Source organism: Oncorhynchus clarkii, chromosome 27, assembly GCF_045791955.1.
Source record: "Oncorhynchus clarkii lewisi isolate Uvic-CL-2024 chromosome 27, UVic_Ocla_1.0, whole genome shotgun sequence".
Taxonomy (NCBI): Eukaryota; Metazoa; Chordata; class Actinopteri; order Salmoniformes; family Salmonidae; genus Oncorhynchus; species Oncorhynchus clarkii.
Genome location: NC_092173.1, coordinates 50,370,506 through 50,394,741, shown reverse-complemented (window position 1 = coordinate 50,394,741; position 24,236 = coordinate 50,370,506). Strand labels below are relative to the sequence as shown.

Sequence of the window (24,236 nt, the reverse complement as noted above, 5' to 3'; positions counted from 1 at the left end):
TCAGTAGAACAGTAAACTGTGTTAGTTATTGATGACACAGATCTTCAGTAGAACAGTATACTGTGTTAGTTATTGATGACCCAGACACAGACCCTCAGTAGAACAGTAAACTGTGTTAGTTATTGATGACCCAGACACAGACCCTCAGTAGAACAGTATACTGTGTTAGTTATTGATGACCCAGACACAGACCCTCAGTAGAACAGTAAACTGTGTTAGTTATTGATGACCCAGACACAGACCCTCAGTAGAACAGTAAACTGTGTTAGTTATTGATGACCCAGACACAGACACTCAGTAGAACAGTAAACTGTGTTAGTTATTGATGACACAGACCCTCAGTAGAACAGTCAACTGTGTTAGTTATTGATGATCCAGACACAGACCCCCAGTAGAACAGTAAACTGTGTTAGTTATTGATGACCCAGACACAGACCCTCAGTAGAACAGTAAACTGTGTTAGTTATTGATTACACAGACCCTCAGTAGAACAGTATACTGTGTTAGTTATTGATGACCCAGACCCTCAGTAGAACAGTGAACTGTGTTAGTTATTGATGACACAGACCCTCAGTAGAACAGTATACTGTGTTAGTTATTGATGACCCAGACCCCCAGTAGAACAGTAAACTGTGTTAGTTATTGATGATCCAGACACAGACCCCCTGTAGAACAGTAAACTGTGTTAGTTATTGATGACCCAGACACAGACCCTCAGTAGAACAGTAAACTGTGTTAGTTATTGATGACCCAGACACAGACCCTCAGTATAACAGTAAACTGTGTTAGTTATTGATGATCCAGACACAGACCCCCAGTAGAACAGTAAACTGTGTTAGTATTGATGATCCAGACACAGAACCCCAGTAGAACAGTAAACTGTGTTAGTTATTGATGACCCAGACACAGACCCTCAGTAGAACAGTATACTGGTTAGTTGTTGATGACCCAGACACAGACCCTCAGTAGAACAGTAAACTGTGTTAGTTATTGATGACCCAGACACAGACCCTCAGTAGAACAGTATACTGTGTTAGTTATTGATGACCCAGACACAGACCCTCAGTAGAACAGTATACTGTGTTAGTTATTGATGACCCAGACACAGATCCTCAGTAGAACAGTAAACTGTGTTAGTTATTGATGACGCAGACCCTCAGTAGAACAGTAAACTGTGTTAGTTATTGATGACCCAGACACAGACCCTCAGTAGAACAGTAAACTGTGCTAGTTATTGATGATCCAGACACAGACCCTCAGTAGAACAGTAAACTGTGTTAGTTATTGATGACCCAGACCCTCAGTAGAACAGTATACTGTGTTAGTTATTGATGACCCAGACACAGACCCTCAGTAGAACAGTAAACTGTGTTAGTTATTGATGACCCAGACCCTCAGTTGAACAGTATACTGTGTTAGTTATTGATGACCCAGACACAGACCCTCAGTAGAACAGTAAACTGTGTTAGTTATTGATGACCCAGACCCTCAGTAGAACAGTATACTGTGTTAGTTATTGATGACCCAGACCCTCAGTAGAACAGTAAACTGTGTTAGTTATTGATGACCCAGACACAGACCCTCAGTAGAACAGTATACTGTGTTAGTTATTGATGACCCAGACCCCCAGTAGAACAGTAAACTGTGTTAGTTATTGATGATCCAGACACAGAACCCCGGTAGAACAGTAAACTGTGTTAGTTATTGATGACCCAGACACAGACCCTCAGTAGAACAGTAAACTGTGTTAGTTATTGATGACCCAGACACAGACCCTCAGTAGAACAGTAAACTGTGTTAGTTATTGATGATCCAGACACAGACCCTCAGTAGAACAGTAAACTGTGTTAGTTATTGATGACACAGATCTTCAGTAGAACAGTATACTGTGTTAGTTATTGATGACCCAGACACAGACCCTCAGTAGAACAGTATACTGTGTTAGTTATTGATGACCCAGACACAGACCCTCAGTAGAACAGTAAACTGTGTTAGTTATTGATGACCCAGACACAGACCCTCAGTAGAACAGTAAACTGTGTTAGTTATTGATGACCCAGACACAGACACTCAGTAGAACAGTAAACTGTGTTAGTTATTGATGACACAGACCCTCAGTAGAACAGTCAACTGTGTTAGTTATTGATGATCCAGACACAGACCCCCAGTAGAACAGTAAACTGTGTTAGTTATTGATGATCAGTAGAACAGTAAACTGTGTTAGTTATTGATTACACAGACCCTCAGTAGAACAGTATACTGTGTTAGTTATTGATGACCCAGACCCTCAGTAGAACAGTGAACTGTGTTAGTTATTGATGACACAGACCCCCAGTAGAACAGTAAACTGTGTTAGTTATTGATGACCCAGACACAGACCCTCAGTAGAACAGTAAACTGTGTTAGTTATTGATTACACAGACCCTCAGTAGAACAGTATACTGTGTTAGTTATTGATGACCCAGACCCTCAGTAGAACAGTGAACTGTGTTAGTTATTGATGACACAGACCCTCAGTAGAACAGTATACTGTGTTAGTTATTGATGACCCAGACCCCCAGTAGAACAGTAAACTGTGTTAGTTATTGATGATCCAGAACAGAGTAGAACAGTAAACTGTGTTAGTTATTGATGACCCAGACACAGACCCTCAGTAGAACAGTAAACTGTGTTAGTTATTGATGACCCAGACACAGACCCTCAGTATAACAGTAAACTGTGTTAGTTATTGATGATCCAGACACAGACCCCCAGTAGAACAGTAAACTGTGTTAGTATTGATGATCCAGACACAGAACCCCAGTAGAACAGTAAACTGTGTTAGTTATTGATGACCCAGACACAGACCCTCAGTATAACAGTAAACTGTGTTAGTTATTGATGATCCAGACACAGACCCCCAGTAGAACAGTAAACTGTGTTAGTATTGATGATCCAGACACAGAACCCCAGTAGAACAGTAAACTGTGTTAGTTATTGATGACCCAGACACAGACCCTCAGTAGAACAGTAAACTGTGTTAGTTATTGATGACCCAGACCCTCAGTAGAACAGTATACTGTGTTAGTTATTGATGACCCAGACACAGACCCTCAGTAGAACAGTAAACTGTGTTAGTTATTGATGACACAGACCCTCAGTAGAACATTATACTGTGTTAGTTATTGATGACACAGACCCTCAGTAGAACAGTCAACTGTGTTAGTTATTGATGATCCAGACACAGACCCCCAGTAGAACAGTAAACTGTGTTAGTTATTGATGACCCAGACACAGATCCTCAGTAGAACAGTAAACTGTGTTAGTTATTGATTACACAGACCCTCAGTAGAACAGTATACTGTGTTAGTTATTGATGACCCAGACCCCCAGTAGAACAGTAAACTGTGTTAGTTATTGATGATCCAGACACAGAACCCCAGTAGAACAGTAAACTGTGTTAGTTATTGATGACCCAGACACAGACCCTCAGTAGAACAGTAAACTGTGTTAGTTATTGATGACCCAGACACAGACCCTCAGTAGAACAGTAAACTGTGTTAGTTTTTGATGATCCAGACACAGACCCTCAGTAGAACAGTAAACTGTGTTAGTTATTGATGACACAGATCTTCAGTAGAACAGTATACTGTGTTAGTTATTGATGACCCAGACACAGACCCTCAGTAGAACAGTATACTGTGTTAGTTATTGATGACCCAGACACAGACCCTCAGTAGAACAGTAAACTGTGTTAGTTATTGATGACCCAGACACAGACCCTCAGTAGAACAGTAAACTGTGTTAGTTATTGATGACCCAGACACAGACACTCAGTAGAACAGTAAACTGTGTTAGTTATTGATGACACAGACCCTCAGTAGAACAGTCAACTGTGTTAGTTATTGATGATCCAGACACAGACCCCCAGTAGAACAGTAAACTGTGTTAGTTATTGATGACCCAGACACAGACCCTCAGTAGAACAGTAAACTGTGTTAGTTATTGATTACACAGACCCTCAGTAGAACAGTATACTGTGTTAGTTATTGATGACCCAGACCCTCAGTAGAACAGTGAACTGTGTTAGTTATTGATGACACAGACCCTCAGTAGAACAGTATACTGTGTTAGTTATTGATGACCCAGACCCCCAGTAGAACAGTAAACTGTGTTAGTTATTGATGATCCAGACACAGACCCCCTGTAGAACAGTAAACTGTGTTAGTTATTGATGACCCAGACACAGACCCTCAGTAGAACAGTAAACTGTGTTAGTTATTGATGACCCAGACACAGACCCTCAGTATAACAGTAAACTGTGTTAGTTATTGATGATCCAGACACAGACCCCCAGTAGAACAGTAAACTGTGTTAGTATTGATGATCCAGACACAGAACCCCAGTAGAACAGTAAACTGTGTTAGTTATTGATGACCCAGACACAGACCCTCAGTATAACAGTAAACTGTGTTAGTTATTGATGATCCAGACACAGACCCCCAGTAGAACAGTAAACTGTGTTAGTATTGATGATCCAGACACAGAACCCCAGTAGAACAGTAAACTGTGTTAGTTATTGATGACCCAGACACAGACCCTCAGTAGAACAGTACACTGTGTTAGTTATTGATGACCCAGACCCTCAGTAGAACAGTATACTGTGTTAGTTATTGATGACCCAGACACAGACCCTCAGTAGAACAGTAAACTGTGTTAGTTATTGATGACCCAGACCCTCAGTAGAACAGTATACTGTGTTAGTTATTGATGACCCAGACACAGACCCTCAGTAGAACAGTAAACTGTGTTAGTTATTGATGACACAGACCCTCAGTATAACAGTAAACTGTGTTAGTTATTGATGATCCAGACACAGACCCCCAGTAGAACAGTAAACTGTGTTAGTATTGATGATCCAGACACAGAACCCCAGTAGAACAGTAAACTGTGTTAGTTATTGATGACCCAGACACAGACCCTCAGTATAACAGTAAACTGTGTTAGTTATTGATGATCCAGACACAGACCCCCAGTAGAACAGTAAACTGTGTTAGTATTGATGATCCAGACACAGAACCCCAGTAGAACAGTAAACTGTGTTAGTTATTGATGACCCAGACACAGACCCTCAGTAGAACAGTAAACTGTGTTAGTTATTGATGACCCAGACCCTCAGTAGAACAGTATACTGTGTTAGTTATTGATGACCCAGACACAGACCCTCAGTAGAACAGTAAACTGTGTTAGTTATTGATGACACAGACCCTCAGTAGAACAGTATACTGTGTTAGTTATTGATGACACAGACCCTCAGTAGAACAGTCAACTGTGTTAGTTATTGATGATCCAGACACAGACCCCCAGTAGAACAGTAAACTGTGTTAGTTATTGATGACCCAGACACAGATCCTCAGTAGAACAGTAAACTGTGTTAGTTATTGATTACACAGACCCTCAGTAGAACAGTATACTGTGTTAGTTATTGATGACCCAGACCCCCAGTAGAACAGTAAACTGTGTTAGTTATTGATGATCCAGACACAGAACCCCAGTAGAACAGTAAACTGTGTTAGTTATTGATGACCCAGACACAGACCCTCAGTAGAACAGTAAACGGTGTTAGTTATTGATGACCCAGACACAGACCCTCAGTAGAACAGTAAACTGTGTTAGTTTTTGATGATCCAGACACAGACCCTCAGTAGAACAGTAAACTGTGTTAGTTATTGATGACACAGATCTTCAGTAGAACAGTATACTGTGTTAGTTATTGATGACCCAGACACAGACCCTCAGTAGAACAGTATACTGTGTTAGTTATTGATGACCCAGACACAGACCCTCAGTAGAACAGTAAACTGTGTTAGTTATTGATGACCCAGACACAGACCCTCAGTAGAACAGTAAACTGTGTTAGTTATTGATGACCCAGACACAGACACTCAGTAGAACAGTAAACTGTGTTAGTTATTGATGACACAGACCCTCAGTAGAACAGTCAACTGTGTTAGTTATTGATGATCCAGACACAGACCCCCAGTAGAACAGTAAACTGTGTTAGTTATTGATGACCCAGACACAGACCCTCAGTAGAACAGTAAACTGTGTTAGTTATTGATTACACAGACCCTCAGTAGAACAGTATACTGTGTTAGTTATTGATGACCCAGACCCTCAGTAGAACAGTGAACTGTGTTAGTTATTGATGACACAGACCCTCAGTAGAACAGTATACTGTGTTAGTTATTGATGACCCAGACCCCCAGTAGAACAGTAAACTGTGTTAGTTATTGATGATCCAGACACAGACCCCCTGTAGAACAGTAAACTGTGTTAGTTATTGATGACCCAGACACAGACCCTCAGTAGAACAGTAAACTGTGTTAGTTATTGATGACCCAGACACAGACCCTCAGTATAACAGTAAACTGTGTTAGTTATTGATGATCCAGACACAGACCCCCAGTAGAACAGTAAACTGTGTTAGTATTGATGATCCAGACACAGAACCCCAGTAGAACAGTAAACTGTGTTAGTTATTGATGACCCAGACACAGACCCTCAGTATAACAGTAAACTGTGTTAGTTATTGATGATCCAGACACAGACCCCCAGTAGAACAGTAAACTGTGTTAGTATTGATGATCCAGACACAGAACCCCAGTAGAACAGTAAACTGTGTTAGTTATTGATGACCCAGACACAGACCCTCAGTAGAACAGTACACTGTGTTAGTTATTGATGACTCAGACCCTCAGTAGAACAGTATACTGTGTTAGTTATTGATGACCCAGACACAGACCCTCAGTAGAACAGTAAACTGTGTTAGTTATTGATGACCCAGACCCTCAGTAGAACAGTATACTGTGTTAGTTATTGATGACCCAGACACAGACCCTCAGTAGAACAGTAAACTGTGTTAGTTATTGATGACACAGACCCTCAGTAGAACAGTATACTGTGTTAGTTATTGATGACACAGACCCTCAGTAGAACAGTCAACTGTGTTAGTTATTGATGATCCAGACACAGACCCCCAGTAGAACAGTAAACTGTGTTAGTTATTGATGACCCAGACACAGACCCTCAGTAGAACAGTAAACTGTGTTAGTTATTGATTACACAGACCCTCAGTAGAACAGTATACTGTGTTAGTTATTGATGACCCAGACCCTCAGTAGAACAGTGAACTGTGTTAGTTATTGATGACACAGACCCTCAGTAGAACAGTATACTGTGTTAGTTATTGATGACCCAGACCCCCAGTAGAACAGTAAACTGTGTTAGTCATTGATGATCCAGACACAGACCCCCTGTAGAACAGTAAACTGTGTTAGTTATTGATGACCCAGACACAGACCCTCAGTAGAACAGTAAACTGTGTTAGTTATTGATGACCCAGACACAGACCCTCAGTATAACAGTAAACAGTGTTAGTTATTGATGATCCAGACACAGACCCCCAGTAGAACAGTAAACTGTGTTAGTATTGATGATCCAGAAACAGATCCTCAGTAGAACAGTAAACTGTGTTAGTTATTGATGACCCAGGCCCTCAGTAGAACAGTATACTGTGTTAGTTATTGATGACCCAGACACAGACCCTCAGTAGAACAGTAAACTGTGTTAGTTATTGATGACCCAGACCCTCAGTAGAACAGTATACTGTGTTAGTTATTGATGACCCAGACCCTCAGTAGAACAGTAAACTGTGTTAGTTATTGATGACCCAGACGCAGACCCTCAGTAGAACAGTAAACTGTGTTAGTTATTGATGACCCAGGCCCTCAGTAGAACAGTATACTGTGTTAGTTATTGATGACCCAGACACAGACCCTCAGTAGAACAGTAAACTGTGTTAGTTATTGATGACCCAGACCCTCAGTAGAACAGTATACTGTGTTAGTTATTGATGACCCAGACCCTCAGTAGAACAGTAAACTGTGTTAGTTATTGATGACCCAGACACAGACCCTCAGTAGAACAGTAAACTGTGTTAGTTATTGATGACCCAGACACAGACCCTCAGTAGAACAGTACACTGTGTTAGTTATTGATGACCCAGACCCTCAGTAGAACAGTATACTGTGTTAGTTATTGATGACCCAGACACAGACCCTCAGTAGAACAGTAAACTGTGTTAGTTATTGATGACCCAGACCCTCAGTAGAACAGTATACTGTGTTAGTTATTGATGACCCAGACCCTCAGTAGAACAGTAAACTGTGTTAGTTATTGATGACCCAGACACAGACCCTCATTAGAACAGTATACTGTGTTAGTTATTGATGACCCAGACCCCCAGTAGAACAGTAAACTGTGTTAGTTATTGATGATCCAGACACAGAACCCCAGTAGAACAGTAAACTGTGTTAGTTATTGATGACCCAGACACAGACCCTCAGTAGAACAGTAAACTGTGTTAGTTATTGATGACCCAGACACAGACCCTCAGTAGAACAGTAAACGGTGTTAGTTATTGATGATCCAGACACAGACCCTCAGTAGAACAGTAGACTATGTTAGTTATTGATGACACAGACTCTCAGTAGAACAGTATACTGTGTTAGTTATTGATGACCCAGACACAGACCCTCAGTAGAACAGTAAACTGTGTTAGTTATTGATGACCCAGACACAGACCCTCAGTAGAACAGTATACTGTGTTAGTTATTGATGACCCAGACACAGACCCTCAGTAGAACAGTATACTGTGTTAGTTATTGATGACGCAGACCCTCAGTAGAACAGTAAACTGTGTTAGTTATTGATGACCCAGACACAGACCCTCAGTAGAACAGTAAACTGTGTTAGTTATTGATGATCCAGACCCAGACCCTCAGTAGAACAGTAAACTGTGTTAGTTATTGATGACCCAGACACAGACCCTCATTAGAACAGTATACTGTGTTAGTTATTGATGACCCAGACCCCCAGTAGAACAGTAAACTGTGTTAGTTATTGATGATCCAGACACAGAACCCCAGTAGAACAGTAAACTGTGTTAGTTATTGATGACCCAGACACAGACCCTCAGTAGAACAGTAAACTGTGTTAGTTATTGATGACCCAGACACAGACCCTCAGTAGAACAGTAAACGGTGTTAGTTATTGATGATCCAGACACAGACCCTCAGTAGAACAGTAGACTATGTTAGTTATTGATGACACAGACTCTCAGTAGAACAGTATACTGTGTTAGTTATTGATGACCCAGACACAGACCCTCAGTAGAACAGTAAACTGTGTTAGTTATTGATGACCCAGACACAGACCCTCAGTAGAACAGTATACTGTGTTAGTTATTGATGACCCAGACACAGACCCTCAGTAGAACAGTATACTGTGTTAGTTATTGATGACGCAGACCCTCAGTAGAACAGTAAACTGTGTTAGTTATTGATGACCCAGACACAGACCCTCAGTAGAACAGTAAACTGTGTTAGTTATTGATGATCCAGACACAGACCCTCAGTAGAACAGTATACTGTGTTAGTTATTGATGACCCAGACACAGACCCTCAGTATAACAGTATACTGTGTTAGTTATTGATGACCCAGACACAGACCCTCAGTAGAACAGTAAACTGTGTTAGTTATTGATGATCCAGACACAGACCCTCAGTAGAACAGTATACTGTGTTAGTTATTGATGACCCAGACACAGACCCTCAGTAGAACAGTATACTGTGTTAGTTATTGATGACCCAGACACAGACCCTCAGTAGAACAGTAAACGGTGTTAGTTATTGATGACCAAGACACATACCCTCAGTAGAACAGTAAACTGTGTTAGTTATTAAAGACGCAGACCCTCAGTAGAACAGTATACTGTGTTAGTTATTGATGACGCAGACACAGATCCTCAGTAGAACAGTAAACTGTGTTAGTTATTGATGACGCAGACCCTCAGTAGAACAGTAAACTGTGTTAGTTATTGATGATCCAGACACAGACCCTCAGTAGAACAGTAAACTGTGTTAGTTATTGATGACACAGACCCTCAGTAGAACAGTACACTGTGTTAGTTATTGATGACCCAGACACAAACCCTCAGTAGAACAGTAAACTGTGTTAGTTATTGATGACCCAGACACAGACCCTCAGTAGAACAGTAAACTGTGTTAGTTATTGATGACCCAGACACAGACCCTCAGTAGAACAGTATACTGTGTTAGTTATTGATGACCCAGACACAGACCCTCAGTAGAACAGTATACTGGTTAGTTATTGATGACCCAGACACAGACCCTCAGTAGAACAGTAAACTGTGTTAGTTATTGATGACCCAGACACAGACCCTCAGTAGAACAGTATACTGTGTTAGTTATTGATGACCCAGACACAGACCCTCAGTAGAACAGTATACTGTGTTAGTTATTGATGACCCAGACACAGATCCTCAGTAGAACAGTAAACTGTGTTAGTTATTGATGACGCAGACCCTCAGTAGAACAGTAAACTGTGTTAGTTATTGATGACCCAGACACAGACCCTCAGTAGAACAGTAAACTGTGCTAGTTATTGATGATCCAGACACAGACCCTCAGTAGAACAGTAAACTGTGTTAGTTATTGATGACCCAGACCCTCAGTAGAACAGTATACTGTGTTAGTTATTGATGACCCAGACACAGACCCTCAGTAGAACAGTAAACTGTGTTAGTTATTGATGACCCAGACCCTTAGTAGAACAGTAAACTGTGTTAGTTATTGATGACCCAGACACAGATCCTCAGTAGAACAGTATACTGTGTTAGTTATTGATGACCCAGACCCTCAGTAGAACAGTAAACTGTGTTAGTTATTGATGACCCAGACCCTCAGTAGAACAGTATACTGTGTTAGTTATTGATGACCCAGACACAGACACTCAGTATAACAGTAAACTGTGTTAGTTATTGATGACACAGACCCTCAGTAGAACAGTAAACTGTGTTAGTTATTGATGAACCAGACCCCCAGTAGAACAGTAAACTGTGTTAGTTATTGATGACCGAGACCCCCAGTAGAACAGTATACTGTGTTAGTTATTGATGACCCAGACACAGACCCTCAGTAGAACAGTGTACTGTGTTAGTTATTGATGACCCAGACCCTCAGTAGAACAGTAAACTGTGTTAGTTATTGATGACCCAGACCTCAGTAGAACAGTATACTGTGTATTTTGACACATTTTGGTTCACTCACAGATGATAGATCGTTAGACATTTATTTAAAAATGATAAGTGTCTGGCGGCTGGGTTATCGAGAGACATAACGCACCTCGTTAGAACAAGCTAAAAGCTGCAGAGAATTTGGGAAACTCACCCTGGTTGTATGATACCACTATCTAACTGTGTAGCATTATAAATACCTGTAACTGTGTAGAATAGCATTGTAAATAACTAACTGTGTAGAATAGCATTGTAAATAACTAACTGTGTAGAATAGCATTGTAAATAACTTTAAATGTGTAGAATAGCATTGTAAATAACTAACTGTGTAGAATAGCATTGTAAATAACTAACTGTGTAGAATAGCATTGTAAATAACTGTAACTGTGTACAATAGCAAATATTAATGCTGTTAATATTGTTGTTGTTTCCTGGTACAGATCTGGGATCCTTCAGTGGGAGGACGAGAGGAGGCGTGTCTGTAAGGGAAGGACAAGGAGTGGTGCTCATGTGTACCCCACCCCCTCATTCTCCAGGTAAGACCCTCAACCCCTAACCCTCCTCATGTGTACCTCTCCACCTCATTCTCCAGGTAAGAGCCTGACCCTTAACCCCTAACCCTCCTCATGTGTACCTCTCCACCTCATTCTCCAGGTAAGAGCCTGACCCTTAACCCCTAACCCCTAACCCTCCTCATCTGTATCCCTCCACCTCATTCTCCATTTAAGATCCTAACCCCTAACCTTCCTCATGTGTACTCCACCCCTCATTCTCCAGGTAAGATCCTAACCCCTAACCCTCCTCGTGTGTACCTCTCCACCTCATTCTCATCATATCTAGCACACCTATTAGGGCTAAGCTGGAAAATGAGTGCATGCGTGTTGTTACGATATCTCTGGATCAATACTTCGTAAGCATCCTTCTTCTATTGTAGCTTAATGTATTGACCACAATAGGAACACGGATTAAATAAATTAACCAAATAGGAGTTCAATATTGTACTGCTCTGTACTTTCTCTCACTGAACCGTAACTGAGACTGGAGAAACATGAGCTGCACCTTAAGAACCCCTTAAGAGGGCCCGAGGATGGGTTCTACTAAGCTATGTGGAATTGGGCCCGGGGATGGGTTCTACTAAGCTATGTGGAATTGGGCCCGGGGATGGGTTCTACTAAGCTATATGGAATTGGGTCCGGGGATGGGTTCTACTAAGCTATGTGAAATTGGGCCCGGGGATGAGTTCTACTAAACTATGTGGAATTGGGCCCGTGGATGGGTTCTACTAATCTATGTGGAATTGGGCCCGTGGATGCGTTCTACTAAGCTATGTGGAATTGGGCCTGGGGATGGGTTCTACTAAGCTATATGGAATTGGGTCCGGGGATGGGTTCTACTAAGCTATATGGAATTGGGCCCGGGGATGGGTTCTACTAAGCTATGTGGAATTGGGCCCGGGGATGGGTTCTACTAAGCTATGTGGAATTGGGCCCGGGGATGGGTTCCACTAAGCTATATGGAATTGGGCCCGGGGATGGGTTATACTAAGCTATATGGAATTGGGCCCGGGTATGGGTTCTACTAAGCTATATGGAATTGGGCCCGGGGATGGGTTCTACTAATCTATATGGAATTGGGCCCGGGGATGGGTTCTACTAAGCTATATGGAATTGGGCCCAGGATGGGTTTTACTAAGCTATATGGAATTGGGCAGGGATGGGTTCTACTAAGCTATAAGGAATTGGGCCCGGGTATGGGTTCTACTAAGCTATATGGAATTGGGCGGGGATGGGTTCTACTAAGCTATATGGAATTGGGCCCGGGTATGGGTTCTACTAAGCTATATGGAATTGGGCCCGGGGATGGGTTCTACTAAGCTATATGGAATTGGGCCCGGGTATGGGTTCTACTAAGCTATATGGAATTGGGCCCAGGTATGGGTTCTACTAAGCTATATGGAATTGGGCCCAGGTATGGGTTCTACTAAGCTATATGGAATTGGGCCCGGGGATGGGTTCTACTAAGCTATATGGAATTGGGCCCAGGTATGGGTTCTACTAAGCTATATGGAATTGGGCGTGGATGGGTTCTACTAATCTATGTGGAATTGGGCCCGTGGATGCGTTCTACTAAGCTATGTGGAATTGGGCCTGGGGATGGGTTCTACTAAGCTATATGGAATTGGGTCCGGGGATGGGTTCTACTAAGCTATATGGAATTGGGCCCGGGGATGGGTTCTACTAAGCTATGTGGAATTGGGCCCGGGGATGGGTTCTACTAAGCTATGTGGAATTGGGCCCGGGGATGGGTTCCACTAAGCTATATGGAATTGGGCCCGGGGATGGGTTTTACTAAGCTATATGGAATTGGGCCCGGGTATGGGTTCTACTAAGCTATATGGAATTGGGCCCGGGGATGGGTTCTACTAATCTATATGGAATTGGGCCCGGGGATGGGTTCTACTAAGCTATATGGAATTGGGCCCAGGATGGGTTTTACTAAGCTATATGGAATTGGGCGGGGATGGGTTCTACTAAGCTATATGGAATTGGGCCCGGGTATGGGTTCTACTAAGCTATATGGAATTGGGCGGGGATGGGTTCTACTAAGCTATATGCAATTGGGCCCGGGTATGGGTTCTACTAAGCTATATGGAATTGGGCCCAGGTATGGGTTCTACTAAGCTATATGGAATTGGGCCCAGGTATGGGTTCTACTAAGCTATATGGAATTGGGCCCAGGTATGGGTTCTACTAAGCTATATGGAATTGGGCCCAGGTATGGGTTCTACTAAGCTATATGGAATTGGGCCCGGGGATGGGTTCTACTAAGCTATATGGAATTGGGCCCGGGGATGGGTTCTACTAAGCTATATGGAATTGGGCCCGGGGATGGGTTCTACTAAGCTATATGGAATTGGGCCCAGGTATGGGTTCTACTAAGCTATATGGAATTGGGCCCGGGGATGGGTTCTACTAAGCTATATGGAATTGGGCCCAGGTATGGGTTCTACTAAGCTATATGGAATTGGGCCCGGGGATGGGTTCTACTAAGCTATATGGAATTGGGCCCGGGGATGGGTTCTACTAAGCTATATGGAATTGGGCCCGGGGATGGGTTCTACTAAGCTATATGGAATTGGGCCCGGGGATGGGTTCTACTAAGCTATATGGAATTGGGCCCGGGTATGGGTTCTACTAAGCTATATGGAATTGGGCCCGGGGATGGGTTCTACTAAGCTATATGGAATTGGGCCCAGGTATGGGTTCTACTAAGCTATATGGAATTGGGCCCGGGGATGGGTTCTACTAAGCTATATAGAATTGGGCCCGGGGATGGGTTCTACTAAGCTATATGGAATTGGGCTTGGGATGGGTTCTACTAAGCTATATGGAATTGGGCCCAGGTATGGGTTCTACTAAGCTATATGGAATTGGGCCCGGGGATGGGTTCTACTAAGCTATATGGAATTGGGCCCAGGTATGGGTTCTACTAAGCTATATGGAATTGGGCCCGGGGATGGGTTCTACTAAGCTATATGGAATTGGGCCCGGGGATGGGTTCTACTAAGCTATGTGGAATTGTTTTTTGATGGTCATACCAAGCATCATTTAGCTATTTGATTTGGAATTTTAGGACCCCTGTAGGTATACATATATTTATATATATTACTGCCCTTTATATATATATATATATATATATATATATATATATATATATATATATATATATATACAGTGGGGCAAAAAAGTATTTAGTCAGCCACCAATTGTGCATGTTCTCCCACTTAAAAATATGAGAGAGGCCTGTAATTTTCATCATAGTTCATACTTCAACTACGACAGACAAAAATGAGAGAAAAAAATCCAGAAAATCACATTGTAGGATTTTTAATGAATTTGTTTGCAAATTATGGTGGAAAATAAGTATTTGGTCACCTAGAAACAAGCAACATTTCTGTCTCTCACAGACCTGTAACTTCTTCTTTAAGAGGCCCCTCTGTCCTCCACTAGTTGCCTGTATTAATGGCACCTTTTTGAACTTGTTATCAGTATAAAAGACACCTGTCCACAACCTCAAACAGTCACACTCCAAACTCCACTATGGCCAAGACCAAAGAGCTGTCAAAGGACACCAGAAACTAAATTGTAGACCTGCACCAGGCTGGGAAGACTGAATCTGCAATAGGTAAGCAGCTTGGTTTGAAGAAATCAACTGTGGGAAAATTATTAGGAAATGGAAGACATACAAGACCAGTGATAATCTCCCTCGATCTGGGGCTCCACGCAAGATCCCACCCCGTGGGGTCAAAATTATCACAAGAACGGTGAGCAAAAATCCCAGAACCACACGGGGGGACCTAGTGAATGACCTGCAGAGAGCTGGGACCGAAGTAACAAAGCCTACCATTAGTTACACACTACACCGCCAGGGACTCAAATCCTGCAGTGCCAGACGTGTCCCCCTGCTTAAGCCAGTACATGTCCAGGCCCGTCTGAAGTTTGCTAGAGAGCATTTGGATGATCCAGAAGAAGATTGAGAGAATGTCATATGGTCAGATGAAACCAAAACACAACTTTCTGGTAAAAACTCAACTCGTTGGAGGACAAAGAATGCTGAGTTGCATCCAAAGAACACCATACCTACTGTGAAGCATGGGGGTGTTTTTCTGCAAAGAGACCAGGATGACTGATCCGTGTAAAGGAAAGAATGAATGGGTCCATGTATCGTGAGATTTTGAGTGAAAACTCCTTCCATCAGCAAGGGCATTGAAGATGAAACGTGGCTGGGTCTTTCAGCATGACAATGATCCCAAACACACCGCCCGGGGAACGAAGGAGTGGCTTCGTAAGAAGCATTTCAAGGTCCTGGAGTGGCCTAGCCAGTCTCCAGATCTCAACCCCATAGAAAATCTTTGGAGGGAGTTGAAAGTCCGTGTTGCACAGCAACAGCCCCAAAACATCACTGCTCTAGAGGAGATCTGCATGGAGGAATGGGCCAAAATACCAGCAACAGTGTGTGAAAACTTGTGAAGACTTACAGAAAACGTTTGACCTCTGTCATTGCCAACAAAGGGTATATAACAAAGTATTGATATAAACTTTAGTCATTGACCAAATACTTATTTTCCACCATAATTTGCAAATAAATTCATTTAAAATCCTACAGTGTGATTTTCTGGATTTTTTTTTTTTTTTTTTTTTTTTGTCTGTCATAGTTGAAGTGTACCTATGATGAAAATTACAGGCCTCTCTCATCTTTTTAAGTGGGAGAAGTTGCACAATTGGTGGCTGTCTAAATACTTTTTTTGCCCCACACTGCTCAAACAAATAAAGGGAACACTAAAATAACACATCCTAGATCTGAATGAATGAAATATTCTTATTAAATACTATTTTCTTTACATAGTTGAATGTGCTGACAACAAAATCACACAAAAATGATCAATGGAAATTAATGTATCAACCCATGGAGGTCTGGATTTGGAGTCACACTCAAAATTAAAGTGGAAAACCACACTACAGGCTGATCCAACTTTGATGTAATGTCCTTAAAACAAGTCAAAATGAGGATCAGTAGTGTGTGTGGCCTCCACGTGCCTGTATGACCTCCCTACAATGCCTGGGCATGCTCCTGATGAGGTGGCGGATGGTCTCCTGAGGGATCTCCTCCCAGACCTGGACTAAAGCATCCGCCAACTCCTGGACAGTCTGTAGTGCAACATGGCGTTGGTGGATGGAGCGAGACATGATGTCCCAGATGTGCTCAATTGGATTCAGGTCTGGGGAACGGGCGGGTCAGTCCATAGCATCAATGCCTTCCCCTTGCAGGAACTGCTGACACACTCCAGCCACATGAGGTCTAGCATTGTCTTGCATTAGGAGGAACCCAGGGCCAACCGCACCAGCATATGGTCTCACAAGGGGTCTGAGGATCTCATCTCGGTACCTAATGGCAGTCAGGCTACCTCTGGCGAGCACATGGAGGGCTGTGCGGCCTCCCAAAGAAATGCCACCCCACACCATGACTGACCCACCGCCAAACCGGTCATGCTGGAGGATGTTGCAGGCAGCAGAACGTTCTCTACGGCGTCTCCAGACTGTCACGTCTGTCACATGTGCTCAGTGTGAACCTGCTTTCATCTGTGAAGAGCACAGGGCACCAGAGGCAAATTTGCCAATCTTGGGGTTCTCTGGCAAATGCCAAACGTCCTGCACGGTGTTGGGCTGTAAGCACAACCGTTTTGAGCACATGCACATTTGTGGCCTGCTGGAGTGTATTTTGCAGGTCTCTGGCAGTGCTCCCCCTGCTCCTCCTTGCACAAAGGAGGTAGCGGTCCTGCTGCTGGGTTGTTGCCCTCCTACGGCCTCCTCCACATCTCCCGATGTACTGGTCTATCTCCTGGTAGCGCCTCCATGCTCTGGACACTACGCTGACAGACACAGCAAACCTTCTTGCCACATCTCGCATTGATGTGCCATCCTGGATGAGCTGCACTATCTGAGCCACTTGTGTGGGTTGTAGACTCCGTCTCATGCAACCACTAGAGTGAAAGCATCGCCAGCATTCAAAAGTGACCAAAACATCAGCCAGGAAGCATAGGAACTGAGAAGTGGTCTGTGGTCCCCACCTGCAGAACAACTCCTTTATTGGGGGTGTCTTGCTAATTGCCTATAATTTCCACCTGTTGTCTTCCATTTGCACAACAGCATGTGACATTTATTGTCAATCAGTGTTGCTTCCTAAGTGGACAGTTTGATTTCACAGAAGTGTGATTGACTTGGAGTTACATTGTGTTGTTTAAGTGTTTCCTTTATTTTTTTGAGCAGTGTATATAGTGTAGCGACCCTGGGTTTTTAAGGGTGGAAATCGACCCTGGGTTTATAAGGGTGGAAATCGACCCTGGGTTTATAAGGGTGGAAATCGACCCCGGGTTTACAAGGGTGGAAATCGACTCCGGGTTTACAAGGGTGGAAATCGACCCTGAGTCTACAAGGGTGGAAATCGACCCTGAGTCTACAAGCGTGGAAATCGACCCCGGGTTTACAAGCGTGGAAATCGACCCCAGGTTTATAAGCGTGGAAATCGACCCCGGGTTTATAAACGTGGAAATCGACCCTGCCGGACGAGCATGCTTTAGCTTTAGCGGAACAGTCGATAGCACGCCGGACCTTGGGGTCGAAGTTCGAGGGTTCGAGAACTCCTGTTTCTCTAGGCTGTTTACTGTTTCTACAGGCCCTCAGCTGTTTACTGTTTATCCAGGCTGTTTACTGTTTCTCCAGGCCCTCAGCTGTTTACTGTTTCTCCAGGCCCTCAGCTGTTTACTGTTTCTCCAGGCTGTTTACTGTTTCTGCAGGCTGTTTACTGTTTCTCCAGGCTGTTTACTGTTTCTACAGGCTGTTTACTGTTTCTCCAGGCTGTTTACTGTTTCTACAGGCTGTTTACTGTTTCTCCAGGCCCTCAGCTGTTTACTGTTTCTCCAGGCTGTTTACTATTTCTCCAGGCCCTCAGCTGTTTACTGTTTCTCCTGGTCCTCAGCTGTTTACTGTTTCTCCAGGCCCTCAGCTGTTTACTGTTTCTCCTGGTCTTCAGCTGTTTACTGTTTCTCCTTGTCCTCAGCTGTTTACTGTTTCTCCAGGCCCTCAACTGTTTACTATTTCTCCAGGCCCTCAGCTGTTTACTGTTTCTCCAGGCTGTTTACCGTTTCTCCAGGCTGTTTACTGTTTCTCCAGGCTGTTTACTGTTTCTCCAGGCCCTCAGCTGTTTACTGTTTCTCAAGGCTGTTTACTGTTTATCCTGGTCCTCAGCTGTTTACTGTTTATCCTGGTCCTCAGCTGTTTACTGTTTCTCCAGGCCCTCAGCTGTTTACTGTTTCTCCAGGCCCTCAGCTGTTTACTGTTTCTCCAGGCCCTCAGCTGTTTACTGTTTCTCCAGGCCCTCAGCTGTTTACTGTTCCTCCAGGCCCTCAGCTATTTACTGTTTCTCCAGGCCCTCAGCTGTTTACTGTTTCTCCAGGCCCTCAGCTGTTTACTGTTTCTCCAGGCTGTTTACTGTTTCTCCAGGCCCTCAGCTGTTTACTGTTTCTCCAGGCCCTCAGCTGTTTACTGTTTCTCCTTGCCCACAGCTGTTTACTGTTTCTCCAGGCCCTCAGCTGTTTACAGTTTCTCCAGGCCCTCAGCTGTTTACTGTTTCTCCAGGCTGTTTACTGTTTCTCCAGGCCCTCAGCTGTTTACTGTTTCTCCAGGCCCTCAGCTGTTTACTGTTTCTCCAGGCCCTCAGCTGTTTACTGTTCCTCCAGGCCCTCAGCTGTTTACTGTTTCTCCAGGCCCTCAGCTGTTTACTGTTTCACCAGGCCCTCAGCTGTTTACTGTTTCTCCAGGCTGTTTACTGTTTCTCCAGGCCCTCAGCTGTTTACTGTTTCTCCAGGCCCTCAGCTGTTTACTGTTTCTCCTTGCCCACAGCTGTTTACTGTTTCTCCAGGCCCTCAGCTGTTTACTGTTTCTCCAGGCTGTTTACTGTTTCTCCAGGCCCTCAGCTGTTTACTGTTTCTCCAGGCCCTCAGCTGTTTACTGTTTCTCCAGGCCCTCAGCTGTTTACTGTTTCTCCAGGTCCTCAACTGTTTACTGTTTCTCCAGGCCCTCAGCTGTTTACTGTTTCTCCAGGCCCTCAACTGTTTACTGTTTCTACAGGCTGTTTACTGTTTCTCCAGGCCATCAGCTGTTTACTGTTTCTCCAGGCCCTCAGCTGTTTACTGTTTCTCCAGGTCCTCAACTGTTTACTGTTTCTCCAGGCCCTCAGCTGTTTACTGTTTCTCCAGGCCCTCAGCTGTTTACTGTTTCTCCAGGTCCTCAACTGTTTACTGTTTCTCCAGGCCCTCAGCTGTTTACTGTTTCTCCTTGCCCTCAGCTGTTTACTGTTTCTCCAGGTCCTCAACTGTTTACTGTTTCTCCAGGCCCTCAGCTGTTTACTGTTTCTCCTTGCCCTCAGCTGTTTACTGTTTCTCCAGGTCCTCAACTGTTTACTGTTTCTCCAGGCCCTCAGCTGTTTACTGTTTATCCAGGCCCATCCCTCAGCTGTTTACCATAACAGTTTTATTTTTTTACTACAGATTGCTACTTTAAAAACCATGTCTTCTTCAATTTGATAAAATCATGGTTTACATGAATTGGATTTAGTTTCAGGGTCCTAAAATTCTCATACATCCCAGGTCAAAAGTTGTGCACTATATAGGGAATAGCGTGCTATTTGGGACCAAGCTAGTGTTTAGTTCACTTTCTATATGCTTTTAAAGATGAGGATATACAGCAGGAGGATGATTTCTGCTGAGCTCAGCCCTCTGCAGCACAGACCAAACAACAGGAGGATGATTTCTGCTGAGCTCAGCCCTCTGCAGCACAGACCAAACAACAGGAGGAGGATTTCTGCTGCGCTCAGCCCTCTGTAGCACAGACCAAACAACAGGAGGATGATTTCTGCTGAGCTCAACCCTCTGCAGTGAAGACCAAAGTGCCTTCCAGTGCCTTTCACACTATTCTCTAAAAAGTGTACTACGTTTGACCAGAGCTGGGCCTTAGTAAAAGTACTGCACTCTATTTGTTTTATTTATTTAACCTTTATTCTTATTTACCATGACGGCCTACCGGGGAACAGTGGGTTAACTGCATTGTTCAGTGGCAGAAGGACAGATTTGTACCTTTTCAGCTCAGGGATTCATTCCTGCAACCTTTTCTGTTACTGGGCCAACGCTCTAACCACTAGGCTACCTGCCTCCTATAACCACTAGGCTACCTGCCTCCTCTAACCACTAGGCTACCTGCCTCCTATAACCACTAGGCTACCTGCCTCCTCTAACCACTAGGCTACCTGCCTCCTCTAACCACTAGGCTACCTACCACTAGGCTACCTGCCTCCTCTAACCACTAGGCTACCTGCCTCCTCTAACCACTAGGCTACCTGCCTCCTCTAACCACTAGGCTACCTGCCTCCTCTAACCACTAGGCTACCTGCCTCCTCTAACCACTAGGCTACCTACCACTTGGCTACCTGCCTCCTCTAACCACTAGGCTACCTGCCTCCTCTAACCACTAGGCTACCTGCCTCCTCTAACCACTAGGCTACCTGCCTCCTCTAACCACTAGGCTACCTGGCTCCTCTAACCACTAGGCTACCTGCCTCCTCTAACCACTAGGCTACCTGCCTCGTCTAACCACTAGACTACCTGCCTCTAACCACTAGGCTACCTGCCTCCTCTAACCACTAGGCTACCTGCCTCCTCTAACCACTAGGCTACCTGCCTCCTCTAACCACTAGGCTACCTGCCTCCTCTAACCACTACGCTACCTGTCTCCTCTAACTACTAGGCTACCTGCCTCCTCTAACCACTAGGCTACCTGCCTCCTCTAACCACTAGTCTACCAGTCTCCTTTAACTACTAGGCTACCTGCCTCCTCTAACCACTAGGCTACCTGCCTCCTCTAACCACTAGGCTACCTGCCTCCTCTAACCACTAGACTACCTGCCTCCTCTAACCACTAGGCTACCTGCCTCCTCTAACCACTAGGCTACCTACCACTAGGTTACCTGCCTCCTCTAACCACTAGGCTACCTGCCTCCTCTAACCACTAGGCTACCTGCCTCCTCTAACCACTAGGCTACCTGCTTCCTCTAACCACTAGACTACCTGTCTCCTCTAACCACTAGGCTTCCTGCCTCATCTAACCACTAGACTACCTGCCTCCTCTAACCACTAGGCTACCTGCCTCCTCTAACCACTAGGCTACCTGCCTCCTCTAACCACTAGGCTACCTGCCTCCTCTAACCACTAGGCTACCTGCCTCCTCTAACCACTAGACTACCTGCCTCCTCTAACCACTAGGCTACCTGCCTCCTCTAACCACTAGGCTACCTACCACTAGGTTACCTGCCTCCTCTAACCACTAGGCTACCTGCCTCCTCTAACCACTAGGCTTCCTGCCTCATCTAACCACTAGACTACCTGCCTCCTCTAACCACTAGGCTACCTGCCTCCTCTAACCACTAGGCTACCTGCCTCCTCTAACCACTAGGCTACCTGCCTCCTCTAACCACTAGGCTACCTGCCTCCTCTAACCACTAGGCTACCTGCCTCCTCTAACCACTAGGCTACCTGCCTCCTCTAACCACTAGGCTACCTACCACTAGGCTACCTGCCTCCTCTAACCACTAGGCTACCTGCCTCCTCTAACCACTAGGCTACCTGCCTCCTCTAACCACTAGGCTACCTGCCTCCTCTAACCACTAGGCTACCTGCCTCCTCTAACCACTAGGCTACCTACCACTAGGCTACCTGCCTCCTCTAACCACTAGGCTACCTGCCTCCTCTAACCACTAGGCTACCTGCCTCCTCTAACCACTAGGCTACCTGCCTCCTCTAACCACTAGGCTACCTGCCTCCTCTAACCACTAGGCTACCTGCCTCGTCTAACCACTAGACTACCTGCCTCTAACCACTAGGCTACCTGCCTCCTCTAACCACTAGGCTACCTGCCTCCTCTAACCACTAGGCTACCTGCCTCCTCTAACCACTAGGCTACCTGCCTCCTCTAACCACTACGCTACCTGTCTCCTCTAACTACTAGGCTACCTGCCTCCTCTAACCACTAGGCTACCTGCCTCCTCTAACCACTAGTCTACCAGTCTCCTTTAACTACTAGGCTACCTGCCTCCTCTAACCACTAGGCTACCTGCCGTCTCTATAAAGGGAATTGAGTGACATTTAGGATGCATCTATAAAGGGAATTGAGTAATATTTAGGACACAGGACATGTCATCTCGTAGCTATCATTTATCATGTTAGCCTAGCTATCATTTGTCATGTTAGCCTAGCTATCATTTTACAACTGTGATTTTTTCACAGCGGATGCTCAATTTGACCCAAGAGCTCAAATTGACCGGTAATTTACCGGGTCATTAGAAATGTAAATCCATTATTTTTTCACGCAGACACAGCAGTAGTGTGTGTGGGAGGTGACAACTTTTAATGACATATCTCACATCTCACTGCAGTTGTCCTCTAATGTACGCTCTGCTTTGAGTTGATCTGATCTCCTTGGTCATGAATCATCTAGGTTTTTTGTATGCATCCCAAATGTCACCCTATTGCCTATAAAGTGCACTACTTTTGCCCAGAGCCTTATGGGCGCTGGTCAAAAGTAGTGCACTAAATATGAAATAGGGTGACATTTGGGGTGTACACTTTCTGTTTGGCTCAGCTCTCTTCCAGGATCCTACTGTTCAACGGCTGGAGTGGCCCCTCGGGATGGCTTGCCAAGAGCCTGTCAGCCTCAGATACCCCTCTCTCCTCTCCTCCCCTCTCCATTCCTCTCACATCCTCTCTACCTCTCTCCTCTCCTCTCCTCTCCTCACCTCTCCTCTCCTCTCCTCTCATTTCCACTCCCCTCATTTCCTCTCTTCTCCACTCTTGTCCTCTCCTCTCCTCTCCTCTCCTCTCTTGTACTCTCCTTTCCTCTCCTCTCCATAATTCTCCTCTCCTCTCCTCTCCTCTCCTCTCCTCTCCTCTCCTCTCCTCTCCTCTCCTCTCCTCTCCTCTCCTCTCCTCTCCTCTCTTGTCCTTTCCTCTCATCTCATATCATCTCCTCTCCTCTCCTCTCCTCTCCTCTCCTCTCCTCTCCTCTCCTCTCCTCTCCTCTCCTCTTCTCTCCTCTCTTGTCCTCTCATCTCATCTCCTCTCCTCTCTTGTCCTCTCCTCTCCTCTCCTCTCCTCTCCTCTCCTCTCCTCTCCTCTCCTCTCCTCTCCTCACCTCTCCTCTCCTCTCCTCTCCTCTCCACTCTTGTCCTCTCCTCTCCTCTCCACTACTCTCCTCTCCTCTCCACTCTTGTCCTCTCCTCTCCTCTCCTCTCCTCTCCTCTCCTCTCCTCTCCTCTCCTCTCCTCTCCTCTCCTCTCCTCTCCTCTCCTCTCCACTCCTCTCCTCTCCTCTCCTTTCCACTCTTGTCCTCTCCTCTCCTCTTCTCTTCTCCTCCCTCCATGCCTCCATGCCAGATTACATTTCATGGTGGGACCGGGGAGAGGGTAGAAATCAGCCACAGATGTTCACTGACAG

The 24,236-nt window shown here is 44.7% G+C and overlaps 1 protein-coding gene across 1 annotated transcript in view; it reads left to right on the top strand.

The window, feature by feature from the left end:
- Positions 1-24,236, top strand: part of LOC139385502 (contactin-5-like) — a 535,984-nt gene that overhangs the window by 252,006 nt on the left and 259,742 nt on the right. Inside the window, exon 6 of the mRNA XM_071130610.1 lies at positions 11,578-11,673. Within this exon, the coding sequence (XP_070986711.1) occupies positions 11,578-11,673 (96 nt within the window). The remainder of the gene's footprint in view (positions 1-11,577; positions 11,674-24,236) is intronic.